The 12,778-nt window shown below is 43.6% G+C and overlaps 1 protein-coding gene across 9 annotated transcripts in view; it reads left to right on the top strand.

The window, feature by feature from the left end:
* The window catches only part of FGFR2 (fibroblast growth factor receptor 2), a 79,704-nt gene that overhangs the window by 40,533 nt on the left and 26,393 nt on the right, over window positions 1-12,778 (top strand). For 8 of the 9 annotated variants that reach the window (XM_074545324.1, XM_074545328.1, XM_074545327.1 and 5 more), the window contains 2 exons: window positions 9,684-9,874; window positions 12,414-12,558. In XM_074545324.1, coding sequence (XP_074401425.1) covers window positions 9,684-9,874; window positions 12,414-12,558 — 336 coding nt within the window. Of the gene's footprint in view, window positions 1-9,683; window positions 9,875-10,696; window positions 10,845-12,413; window positions 12,559-12,778 lie in introns of all 9 variants that reach the window. The other variant, XM_074545329.1, reaches the window with a different exon arrangement.

The following is a 12,778-nucleotide window of genomic DNA, read 5'->3' as shown; positions in this document are numbered from 1 at the left end:
ACTCTGTGTGACCTGACATCCAGAGGTGGCTGTGATTTACAGTTTTTGAGGGTTTTAAGCCATTATGTCATCTTTGGATTGCTACCGTTCCTGTGGTGCAGCTTCCACAGCTGTTGTTCCATTTAAACATAAAAAAGCACATTAAAAATCAGAGCTTGGTAAACACATTTGAATATTGAGCTGCTCTGTAAATTTAAGATACTGGGTTTATTTTTTTCAGATTGCTCTTTGGAAGGTGTCATGACTATGTTGAAATTGTTGACTTTTCATGAAAGTGAAACGCTGATGCTGTCAGAACTTCAGCAAAAGGAAGAACCCAACATGACAGTGTATTACTTGGAATAAAGCAATTTATAATTTTTACAAGATGCTTATAAAAATCTAAAATTACATATACTTTCAGGAGGTTTTTAATCACCATCACAAATAAGGTGATCAAAGCATCAATTGTTTTGCATTCTGAATTTATAAGTGAATATCCATGCATTCCTTAGTGTTTATACCTGCAGCACTGTTTCTGCTATTGAGTTGGATTATGTGCATTACCAAGCAATATTATTTCATTGCAGCAGTTGCTTTCCTTTGATATTTGTGCACCTAGGGTATTTATGAGCATACCTATGTCTATATTTGAGTGAATATCCCAGCAAATGGGTTTTACTGCCCCGACTGCTTTTCAGTGACATTTTCTCAGAAAGCAGCTCCGGCACCTTCTGCTCAGCCAGAGGCTGTTGGTGGTGCTCCTGTCTCTTCTTCCTAGGAACTTGTCCATTTTTGCTGAAAGGCAGGAAAATAGGGGTGCTGGAATGGTGTGGATTATCCCCAACAGGCAACCAAGCTCCCACACGACTCTTGTTGTGAGATGGGGGAGAGAATCAGAAGGGCAGAACTGAGAACTTGTGGGTTGAGATAAGAGCAGTTTAATAATTTAAATATAAGGGTAATAATGAAAAAGAAAATAAGGAGAAGAGAGAGAGATAAAACTCAAGAAAGTCAAGTGATGCAAGTGAAAAACTCGCCACTGACTGACCGGTGCTCAGCCAGTTCCTGAGTGGCTCCTGGCCAGCTTTCCCCACAATTTTTGCACTAAGTATTTGGTCTGGAATATCTCTTTGGTTAGCTAGGGTCAGCTGTCCTGGTTGTGTCCCCTCCCCAGCTCCTTGTGTCCCCACTGGCAGGGCAGGAGGAGCTGACAGGTCCTTGACAGAGTGTGAGAGCTGCTCAGCAACCACCAAACCATCACTGTGCTCTCAACAGGATTCTCATTTTAATCCAGACAGGGCACTGTACCAGTGCTAGGAAGAAAATTACCTACCTCAGCCAGGACCAGGAGAAGAGCTGTGGAAAGTTAATAAATCAGCTTTGCAGTTCTGGAGCACCAAGTTTTGTGTCCAAGCATGGCCAGCCTGTGAACACTGCTGCATCTTGTGAAATTTACTTGGATTTACCCAAAGTACTGGAAATAAAATGACAAATTTGTATAGTCAGGGTCTTCCCATGAGCAGTCTTCAGCACCTGAAGTGGATTGTGTGTTGCAGAAGGGAATGTGGGGCTGATGGAGGGATGTCTCCAAACTTCACCACCAGGGAAGGGATGCCCAAAGGGCTCAGTGAGGGCTGACACAGATATATCATGAGGCTGAGCCAGGACTGTCCAGCACTGAAATTCTGGCTGCTGGAGCTTCTTTCCTGCCTTGAGACCTGCACAGTCAGCTGCTGGTTGGCTGTGTCTGGCAGGGAGCTGGGGAAGGGTGAATTCCACAGTGCTTCCAATAATTTCACACCTGCATCGCTCAATAGAACGAGTGTGCTGTGTAAGAAAAGGGGGGAGAGAAGTGTAGAAATGTAAGGAGTGCTTTTAAAAGCTTTACATAATCTTTTCCATTTTACTTTAAAGGCAGAGAGCTGTTTTCAGGCAAGGGAATTTGGCAGATGAGAAATCTGTAGCTGGGTCACAATACCAACAGAAATAATAACTCCCCCTGTGTGCTTTATGGCGTCCCTGGGTGCACTGGTGAGCTGAAGCCACTGCAGCTGGGAGAGGACATCATCCCTGTGGGAGGGATGCTGTGTGCCAGGCATGCAGTAAACCTTTGGCACAGCCTGCTGGAGAGCCCATTCCAGTGATGCTGGACCCAGCATTGTCTCTGGTTATTGCACAGCAGCTGAGTGCTGGGAGCTGTGCACAGCACAAAGGATGATATCTCTGGGTGTAAAAATTAATGCAGTCTCTGGGAACAGCCAGAACAATAAAATTTTACCACTTGTCTGTGAGAAGTCACAAGCTGTTTTTCATATTCTCTTGTAGCCTTTTTCTTTTAGGGTACCCTGAAAAGAATATCAATGAAAATTGTAGCCTCTCATTGTTCTGTTTGCCATAATTTTTTCACACTAAAATAAGGCCTCTCCACCCTTTGTTCAGACATGTATGAAGCATTTGCTTATGCATGCACTGTGTGAGGGACACTGCAAGGGAGCTCCAAGATTAGTGTTGTACAACTCTTGCTGCTATGACTTTTTCTGCTCCTGATGAAGCCCACGCTGTCAGCCTGACAATAGGGCTTTGCTTTTAAGGACAAACTGGTCTTAAAACCCTGTTGATAATTTAATGTTTTAAAACAAGAGTATTCATGTTTCCTGCCGTAGCCTCAGGCTTGCTGGATGTCCCTGTCTCTATTAACCCTCAGATATATGTGTGATTTGAAATAACTTAAACTAGAAAGGACTTTTAACTAGTTCTCAGTCTAATTTTTAATATTTTTTTTGGTACTGTTTTCATTGACATCAGTGGGCTTAGTATCAAGCCAAATAAGGTCAGTCTTGCTTGCTGTCTCTTCCCCTGTGAGGAAGAGGTGTAAAGGTGTGCAGGGATGGATTTTTAGCTAAAATGCAGCTAGGACAGAGAGCTGAAGCCCTGCTGTAGAGCTGTCCAAGGAGACAGATGGGTAACATCAGTGGGAGCTTTGCCTGCTTGGGAAGCAGTGCCATTACTTAATATTAGAGGTGAAGGTGGTGAAGCCAAGGACAAAGAGTGTGAACACACCTGCTTAACTTCTGTAAGATTTTTAAAAGGCACTGCCTTTAACTTGGCTGGTGAGTAGAAGGGTTTGAGTGTCTCAAGGAGGTTGGGTGGAGTGGCAGAGGCTTTGCTATGGGCTCTGCTTTGAAATATGTGACAGAACTTTAATCTTTAGCATTAGAATTCTTTAAAAATGTTCAAATGCTTAACTTCTTGTGAAAGTATTCAGTGACAGCAGGGGTATATGGAGTCTGGTACCCTGCTGTCTCACTCCCTGCTGGTACTGCCCAAAAGCCAGAGCAGAGCTGGGTGAGAGACACAACAGCAGCAAGAAGTGCCTCAAATTTGTGTAAAGGGCTTCTAAATTAAAGGACAAAGGGAGCTTAGGTAATGGTGATGGAGGCTGGCCCCAGGTCCCTGTGCCAGGTTCACTGGATCTCCAGCTGTAGCAATGCCCCATTGAGCTTTGGCCACCAAAATGATTTCTTCAGGTAGTGTTGGGCCAGTAGGAAATGCTGCACATGGACACTCCTGCTGTACTGGAGCAGTATGAGCCATTTATTGGCTAATGCCTACTGGTTAGAAGATGCCAAAATTTGTAAGATGTGATATCATCAGTACTGGTAGTGCTGTCTGATCCATGAGCTGTTCTGCAGGTCTGCCTGAGAGGCTCCTGTTCTTTATCAAGTGTTCTTGCCAGGGATGGACTTTATCTCTTACTGTTTCATGACAGTGATTTTAATCCTTCCAGCCTTCAAGCATCTTGTGATTTTGCAGAGTTTAGGAGGAGAGCATCATCCCTAACTTGCTGTGGGCTCTACCTTGGTGTGTGTGAATCACCCAGGAGGTGATGATTGGAGGGGTTTGTCTGTGTGTCTGTTTAATGGAACATGACAGCTGAAAGGCTCTCTGATTGAGAGAACAATGATTAATCCAGCTTTTGAGTTCTTGTGGTTGAATTTGCAGTTAGTGTAGGTGGGATCTTTCCTGAAGGGTGGTGGTAATCCTTGTGTTTCTCCTTGCAAACTCATTCCTTTGCATTTAGCTAGAACAGAATAGAATCCTGAAACTCATTGATCACTAACCAGTAAGGGTTTAATAATCTTATCTTTCTTGTCATGGTTGATATTTATCCTAAATAGATGCTGATCAGGCACTGATATCCTGTGCCTGACCCTTTGGCTTTAGTAAATGCTTCAATCCTGTGGGAGGTACCCACATCACCAAAACCAGCATCAGAGCCAGCAGTAACAGTACCTGTATGTACAGTCCCCACAGGCATGTCAGAAAAAGAGCACAAAGAGTGGTTTGCACAGATGGAGAGAATTGTTCCCTCAGACTGTGACTGAAATGGTCATTAGTGCCCAGAGATGGATGGCACTGCTGGAGAGGGCTCTGGGTGACCCAGAGATGTCCCAGATGGGTGGCACTTCAGTGGAAAATGCTGGGAAAGTCCTGCTCCTTGGTGAAGATGAAACACAGGGGAGGAATGTTTTAGTCCAAGCCTGCAAAGAAAAGGCTATGGTTAATTTTTTTAAGGCTTGCAACTCAATCTTGCAAGTTTACAATGTGAAGCCAAAGCCAATGCAAGAGGCTGTGATTACAGTCTGGCCTGAAATGCTGGAGGATGCTTTTCAGACTCATAATTTACAGCATAATTGGCATCTTCCAAAGCAGCAGATGTTGCAGCTTCTGAGGGAAGGTGCCTGGGAGTGGATAGTGTTTTCTCCAAACAGGGTCCAGGCCACTGTGAATAATTCCCAAGCTTGGAGTCAGGCAAAATAAGCAACTAGAGCTGAGGGTGCTGTGCTGACCAGGGCAGGAAGAGGGTATGGCAGCTCTGTGTTTGCAGTGACAGCTGGAACTATTTCATTTCTCATTCAGTGATGACTGAATGCACAGAACCTCTACCAGGGCCTGTTGATCCAGAGGCATCATTTGAGGGATCCCTCTGTAGCTGCTCAGTGGCAGCCATCAAGACGAGTCCTTAGAAGTCAGTAACACTTCAAAACTGTGATTGGAGGCTCTGATAAATGTGTCTAGCTAAAAATTAGGTAATCTTTTTCTCCCTCCCTTCCCCCCTTAATTGAGGATCTCTCCATTGTCCCCAGAACTCATGCTTGCTCTTGCATTTGCTATTAAGCTTTTATTTTTCTAGCCCACACTTGAATCACACATTTGCAAGGAGAGGAAACAAGCACATTGAAAAGCAGAAAGTAAGAGTAGTTTTCATTTTCTTGTTTCCAATGAATCGGATGCCTTATGCAAAGCCCATTGAGTTCTCTGTGAGTTTTCCCCCTGACTTCAATGGGCCTTGGCTCTGGCTTTTAGCTCCCCTGAAAGGTCCTGAACTGTCTGTGCTGGGGTGACAAGGAGCCTTGGAGAGACAATTCCCAGAGCTCTTCTCAGCCCCTGGCACAGCCAGGTTGCTAAGGAGACTTGGCCTGGCCCAGGCCTGGAGCTCCCCCCTTCCGGGGTTATTGTCTGCTGTGCCTGCCAAGGCTCTCTGGTGGCAGCAGTGCCACTCTCTCAGCCACAATCCCTCCCCAGTGGCCTCTGGCAGCAGCAATTCCTGCCCTGCATCTCCCCTGTGCCGCATGCTTGGCGAGCAGCCTCCCTTGCCATGGCTGCTCCATCCTGCTCCAGGGTGCAGGGGTGGATGGGCTCGTGTCTGCAGGCCTCCCCTGGCTCTGAGAGTGTGGGTTTGAGCCCTGTCACCCACCTCCACAGCCCAGCATCTTCACCTCCTACGGTTGCATGTCTTCTCCTGTCTTCTTCATCCTGTCTTCTTCATCCTGTCTTCTTCATCCTGTCTTCTTCATCCTGTCATCCTGTCTTCTCCTCTCCCTCTCCCTCTCCCTCTCCCTCTCCCTCTCCCTCTCCCTCTCCCTCTCCCTCTCCCTCTCCCTCTCCCTCTCCTCTCTTTTCCCATCTCTCCTTCTCTCCCTCTTTTCTCTCCTCTCCTCAGGAGGAGATCAAAAAAAACCTGGAAATAAAACCAAGATGCAGAAGAGGTGAGTCCCTTTTTTAGACATCCTCTGTTCAGGGCTTAAATTCCTTAAAGATCCAGTTCTCAGGGTTTCTTGTGAACTGTGTAAGCTCCAACAATCATTTCCAGTAGCAGGACAGGCTCCCACCATCTCTAGGAGTCCTGCAGTGCTTGGAACTTCCTGGGGAGCTCCTTCCATTGTGCTATTTTTTTTTGAATTTGGAATTTTCCAGCTTTCCTGGATTCTTTGTAGTTTTATCTCTTGGAGGGAGGTATTTTGAAGTTTTAACATTAACAGGCTAAATGACAACTTCCTCTAAGCCTTTTGGGCAAGGTCTCTTTGTCAGTCATCCCTTCAGATAGCGACTCTGTTTGCCTACAGATAAGTGAGCAGAAATGCTCAAGCCCTGGGCACTTTTATGGTGGTGTAAAATTTAGGTGCTTATGGCCTTGAATCTGATATATCTCATGTGAGCCATCATTTTGACTCTGTGTTTTGTAGATAACTAATTCCTCAGATGGAGATGATGTTGGTTTTGTATCTAAACTGCAAGCTGGTGTCTATCTTTTATAGTGGGAACCAGCATGAAGCATGTTGGGGGTGATTTTCTGAATTACAGCATATGTTTTTGACTTGATTCTATAACAAATTGTGTCATCAGTGAGATTGTAACACTGAAATGTCAGTGTTCAGGCAGCACATATTTATTTCTCAAGGTGGTTGCTCAATATTAATGAACAAGAGGAATAGTGAAATCAGGTTCCAGAGCTATGAGATTTGTTGCCAGCTTGTTTTGTATGAAAATATTGTTTAAATAACTAGAGATGTATATGGTCACGATGTTGTAGTGATGATCCTGATTATAATTATTCAGTAATGATAATTTCACTTTCAGCAGCCTTAAAAGATTTTTTTAAAGGCAACTTTGACTCCTTTGCTGGTGCTCAGTAAAAAGGAACAAACTGTTTCCATCTAATATTAGTGCAGCTAGCTGTTTGAGTGATGATATCTGCTTACAAATGTACGGCTTGTATTTTAAATGCTGAATAGTGATGTGAGATTTATGAATATGGCTTTGACAGTACCTGTGCTGAACAGAGTCCTGAGATGTGTGTGGGTTTGCAGAGAGGTAGGAAAACTTCAGGATGTTTTTGGATAACATCCTGAAATGAGTATTTCCAGGAGAAGGTGCTGAACAAAATTAAGCTTGGTCATTGGTAATTAGTGGAAGTTTCTTTGTAGTTATTTTCCCCAATCCTGAGTGTATTTTGTGGGCTCTTTGGACCCAGGTTTGCCATGAAGCCCTGCAGGATTTGCATGGTGATGGATTTGTTCTCCTGTGCTGTTTGCCTGTTGGACTGCTCCCCTCTGCTGAAGTGGAGGAGTTGGTGAACACTGATCCATGTGAGGGAGGGCAACAAAAGTTCATTTTAACACATTTGCCCTTAGAGAAGAAATCTCACAAATGGCCATACATATATACCCTTCTGTATGCACACACTTTAATTTTTTTAAATGCAGTTGGGGGCCAAGAGTGTGAGAACTCTGCTTTTACTCCTTTGCTTTGCCTCTTCTTTTTTGGTAGAGGAAATGCTTGACAGTCATCAATAAAAGATTAAATCATTGATGTCTATCAGGATAAACTAAACACATCTCGTGTGTGGATGCTGGCATAGTAGGAACTTTTCCAAGATGTTTCAGGCCTCGTTCTCTGGTTTGTTAAAGGGCAGAGAATAAGGTCACAAAGGAAATCAAACCCTGATGTGGAGAAATGAAACATGAGGCCTACTGACTTCTAAAAAACATTTTAAATAACATTCTCTAAGGTTTCATTTTATACTGAAGGCAGCTGTAATAAGTTTTGGAAGATGGTGTAAGGTTTCTATTAAAGAGAGATTTTTGCTTGCTTGGTTTTGTACCCAAATGAAGGAATGAGGGAGATGGAATTAGAGCTTATTTAGTATAAGGTGAGAAACTAAAAGTTCTCTCCAGAACCGTAAAATAATAATTTATATGTTCTACAGCAATTTACAAATTAAAAAATATGAAACTGTTCCTAGATCTTCGAAAATGACACACATAGCCATGGAATAATTTAGTAACTGCATTGCAAATGCACTTTTGCCACAAGTAAAATAAGACTGCTGCTTTGTAGTGTGCTGCCAGCATAGCCTCAGTGAATAAATTCCCAGTAGATGTTTGCTGCACGCCAAATATATTGGAGTGTATAAAAGATCCCATTGTTCAATGGCATCATTATTTGCTATTATACTCACAATGTTTGCTTGTGAAACAATTTATTGGAGACAAGTATGTTTAAGAAGGAACGCTTGGTTTGAAATTCAGCTGATTTGGCTTGTAATGTCAGAGCTTTTACAGTATATAGCCTCTAAAAATAAATATTTAGGTCTGCTGTTTTTCACTTATCTTTGAAAGAATTCCTGGAGCAGGGGAGAATGGGGAGCTGAGGCTGGGGATGGCCAGTGAGCATTTCACTTCTGATTCACAGAATTGTTTAGGTTGGAAAAACCTCTGAAATCGTTGGGTCCAACTATTAACCCAGCAGTGCCAAGGCCACCACTAAACCACCTCCCCAGGTGTCACATGTACACACACACATGACTTTTAGATGCCCTCCTTGGGCAGTTCCAAAGCTGGGCAACCCTTTTGGTGAGGCAATTCTCCCTGATATCCAATCCAAACTTCCCCTGGCACTACCTGAGGCCATTTCCTCTCGTCCTTTCACTTGTCACCTGTCACTTGTGAGAAGAGCCTGACTCTCACCTGGCTAAAACTCCCTGTCAGGGACTTGTAGAGAGTGAGAAGGTCCCTCCTGAACCTCCTTTTCTCCAAGCCAAACAACCCCAATTCCCTCAGCTGCTCCCCAAGAGAGGTTGACTGAAAATGTGTGAGAAATGCTTATGCATGGGCATAGATTAGAAGCTGAATTGGCTCACATTAAATACACTTCAGTTTTCCAGAGAACTCTGTATTTGCCTGTGTTTTCATGAGAACAAGAATGAAGCAGTGTTTCTGCTGCTGTGTCTGGGTGAAGCAGAGAGCAGTGGTGGTGGTGGCACTGATTAAGGGCATTGTAGGAAGTTTAGCTGCCTCATTTGTGCATCCTGCACACTGAGGCTTCTGCTGCTACTTTTGAGAAATTCCTTTTGGTTTATTTTAACACGTTTTAAACCAAGAATTATCCAAGATTAATCAATAATATTTATTTTTAATCAATAATCAATTAATTTATCAGAATTAATCAACAATATTTCTTCTTAATCTGTGGAGGTTTAGCCAAGTCAAGACATTTTAGAACTCAGAGGTAACTTAATTACGGTAGCTTAAAAAAACCCAAAAGGAGATATTTTACCTAATTAGGGCTGAGTTTAACCGTGGAAAACGAGCAAAGTGTTTAAGCAGGGTCATTTTCCCCCCCTCCCCACAAATGGCTATTCTTTAAATTACAAGTGTAGCGCTCAAGCCATCTCCTTTGAACTGCAGGTTTTGTTACACGCTTTGGCTGCGGTGTTATTTCGGAGGAGTCAGCCAACAGGCTTACAGGGCTTTTTGGCTGGGGTTCACTTACAGTTTTCTTGGCAGCCTTGCTTATTTATGCATCTTTATTTCTCTCCCTCTCCCTCTCTGTTTCTCCTCCGTTCGCTGCTGGAGCAGAGCGCTCCCCGCACCGGCCCATCCTGCAGGCGGGGCTCCCCGCCAACGCCTCCGCCGTGGTCGGCGGGGATGTGGAGTTTGTCTGCAAGGTCTACAGCGATGCCCAGCCCCACATCCAGTGGATAAAGCACGTGGAGAAGAACGGCAGTAAATACGGGCCAGATGGGCTCCCTTATCTCCAGGTTTTAAAGGTGAGGCTTCGCAGATGCCGGCAGCGGTGGTGCCTTCCTTAGAGCGTGGTGTAAATCCAAGGATTTCGAGTTCTGAGCTTCTTTTGAAAGTGGAGATGTTTATGTTAGAAGTGAAGTGATGAGTTAGATAAACATTTGCTTGTCTTAATGCTAACTGTGCAGCTTATAGACACTGTTTTGCTCCTTTTTACTTCTGTGAAAAGTCCTTTGTATCTGAATGTTTCAGGCATGAATTGCTCAGAAAAAAAAATGAAAATCCTTCTAAAGAACATCATTGACATTTTTGTATGGGTAGAAAGCATCCAAAACATACCTGGGACAATCTACTCCATTTCTTTCATGTTTCTTCAGCCTCTTGATTTCAAAGAAACATGGCAGCTGCAGCCAAAAGCTTGCTGGAGGACTGGGCTGTGCGGATGCTGAGCCTACAGAAATGTCTGGTTTGGAGCAGTGTATTGGTACTGTCATTCCTGCCAGTTTGGAGCAAGCCTGACCAGGGAAAATGAAGCTTTCCAAGCTGGGTGGCATTTCCAAAACTCTGACAGGCTCTGTACCTGCTTGTCCCATGCAGTACCTGCCCAGGTGGATTCCTTTTCCCCCCATGCTGCTGTTCTCTAACTCTTCGTGTGAAGCTGCGGATGTACGGAAACCAAACAACAACCACCAAAAGGAAAAAAAACCCCAACAATAACAAAACCCCCAAACCCTTCAATGTTTAGAGGCTGATATTCTGGTGACGTGTTGGTGGTGGGACCATAGACAGATTGGTGTCCATTCTGGGCAGCAGTGACCTTGTTCTCCTGTGTTATTGGTCTGTTCTAGCACTCGGGGATAAATAGTTCCAATGCTGAAGTGCTGACACTGTACAATGTGACAGAGGCGGACGCTGGAGAATATATTTGTAAGGTCTCCAATTATATAGGGGAGGCCAACCAGTCTGCCTGGCTCTCTGTTCTGCCAAGTGTACAAGGTAACAACGTTTTTTAAAGCAAGCTGGAAAAAATGGTGCTTTGGGAGACTGCAGGCAGCTTGTAGGATACTCTCTGGCCTTGGTGGTATATGTGGAATCCTCCTTTGGTGATGCAGCTGGTGTTGCACCAGCAGCCATGGAAAAATTCCCACAATATTCTCCATACCAGAAGCACTGCTTTGGTTTCTGTTTGCTGAGCTTTATTCTCTCTTTGGTGTCTTTGTGTCTGTGTGTGTGTTGGACAGTTTTGTTGCTAATTCTGCATACTCTGCAGTTCACACAGAGGGTACTCCTTGAATAATGTAATTACAGCCTAGCAGTGTGTATTTATATATACACATAGGTGTGTATATGTGTGACCTGTTCACATAAAAACCCCCTGGAGCACAAGTCAGGTCAGTTTAGTCACTGTGACTGTGCAGGTGGGAGGGTTTTTCCAGGTCTTACTCACCCATTACTAACTGGGGTTTACTCAGCAGTAACAATAAAGACAGGCAAACCTGTGACTGCAGCCCACAACTAATTTTACCTCCAAATTGTCCAATAAAAAGGCATTTATTCCTTGATTGTATTTCAAAGTTAACATTTTTGAATGGAACAGAGATCAAAAGTAGCAAACATTAATTTCTCTAATCCTCCATCACTGAGATCTTGATGCTGATGCCCTGACGTGCCCATGTTGGGGCAGCTGGGAAGTTCCAGACCTAAGATTTACTCCATTTGTATGAGCTTGGATAATCACTGCTACTTGGATTGGTGCACAATGTCAAGCAACAAGTCTGGAAGATGATCAGTAAAAACCACAAAACGTGCAGAGTTTTTGCTCTCCTCTCAATCTTAAAGATGTAGAAAAATGTTTTATTTTCATCTCCTGGTTCTCAAACCTTCGAAGTATTTTTTGTCCTACCCTTAAGAGCCACAACTGAACAAGATCTCTGATTTTTGAGCAAGGATTGGGATACTTTCCACTGTCCTTCTAGGCAAACCATCAAATATTTCCAGATTTGAGATTTAAATGAGATTTGGCAACTCTTCACAATTTACAGTAGTAGTAACTACTCAAAACTGCAGTGCAGTGGGTGATGCAAGGAACTTACAATCTAAGACAGCTACTAAGTTGTCTTTTGGAGCAGAACTCATCCCTTTTTAATCATTTTAGAGTATGCTTTTATAGTAAATTCTTTCCTTTGAAACAGGTCTCTACATGTGAAGGATCCTACATTCTGTCCTACTTTGTTTTCTCTTTGTTTTTCTTTCAACTTTCTCTTGTCATAAAAGAAGAAGGAGAAAAAAAAAAAGATTTGTGGGTGAATTTTTCCATGTCTTTTGATTGCATGCATGTTTAGGTGGTGAGTTTAGGTCTGGTGAAGGGTGTTGATTACTTTCTGAGGTGAGCTGGGACCTGTTGGTAAACGCCTTTTGGATGAGGGATTGTGGATGGGGAAGGAGCTTTGCATCTCTCCACCTCTGCCTTTACCAAGTGCAAAGCCCCGTGGCTCCACCTCCCTATCCACAAAAATTCTCTCAGTGTCTAGCTTTTTCTCTTGCTTCCCTCTTGTTTTTTTTTAGGCTGCCGGTGTTAACACCACGGACAAAGAGATTGAGGTTCTCTATATACGGAATGTAACTTTTGAGGATGCTGGGGAGTATACATGCTTGGCGGGTAATTCTATTGGGATATCCTTTCACACTGCATGGTTGACAGTTCTGCCAGGTATACACTGCTCTCTTTCTGTGGTTTTTCCTCTTTTTTTCCCCCCCTCCCCTTTGTTGATTGCTGCAGAATTAGCACAGCTTCTGTCTCAAAAAAAAAAAGGATGTTTACAATGATTTTGGTTTTTTTAAGCACAGTTGTCTCAAGCCAGTGAGTTGTTCTGTCACAAGTTTGCAACTCCAAAAATCAAACAGCAACAACAACAAAAAATGATGTGGGG

This window comes from Zonotrichia albicollis, chromosome 7, assembly GCF_047830755.1.
Source record: "Zonotrichia albicollis isolate bZonAlb1 chromosome 7, bZonAlb1.hap1, whole genome shotgun sequence".
In the NCBI taxonomy this organism is placed as follows: domain Eukaryota; kingdom Metazoa; phylum Chordata; class Aves; order Passeriformes; family Passerellidae; genus Zonotrichia; species Zonotrichia albicollis.
The sequence above is the reverse complement of the archived record's forward strand: the minus strand, read 5'-3'. Positions and strand labels throughout refer to the sequence as shown.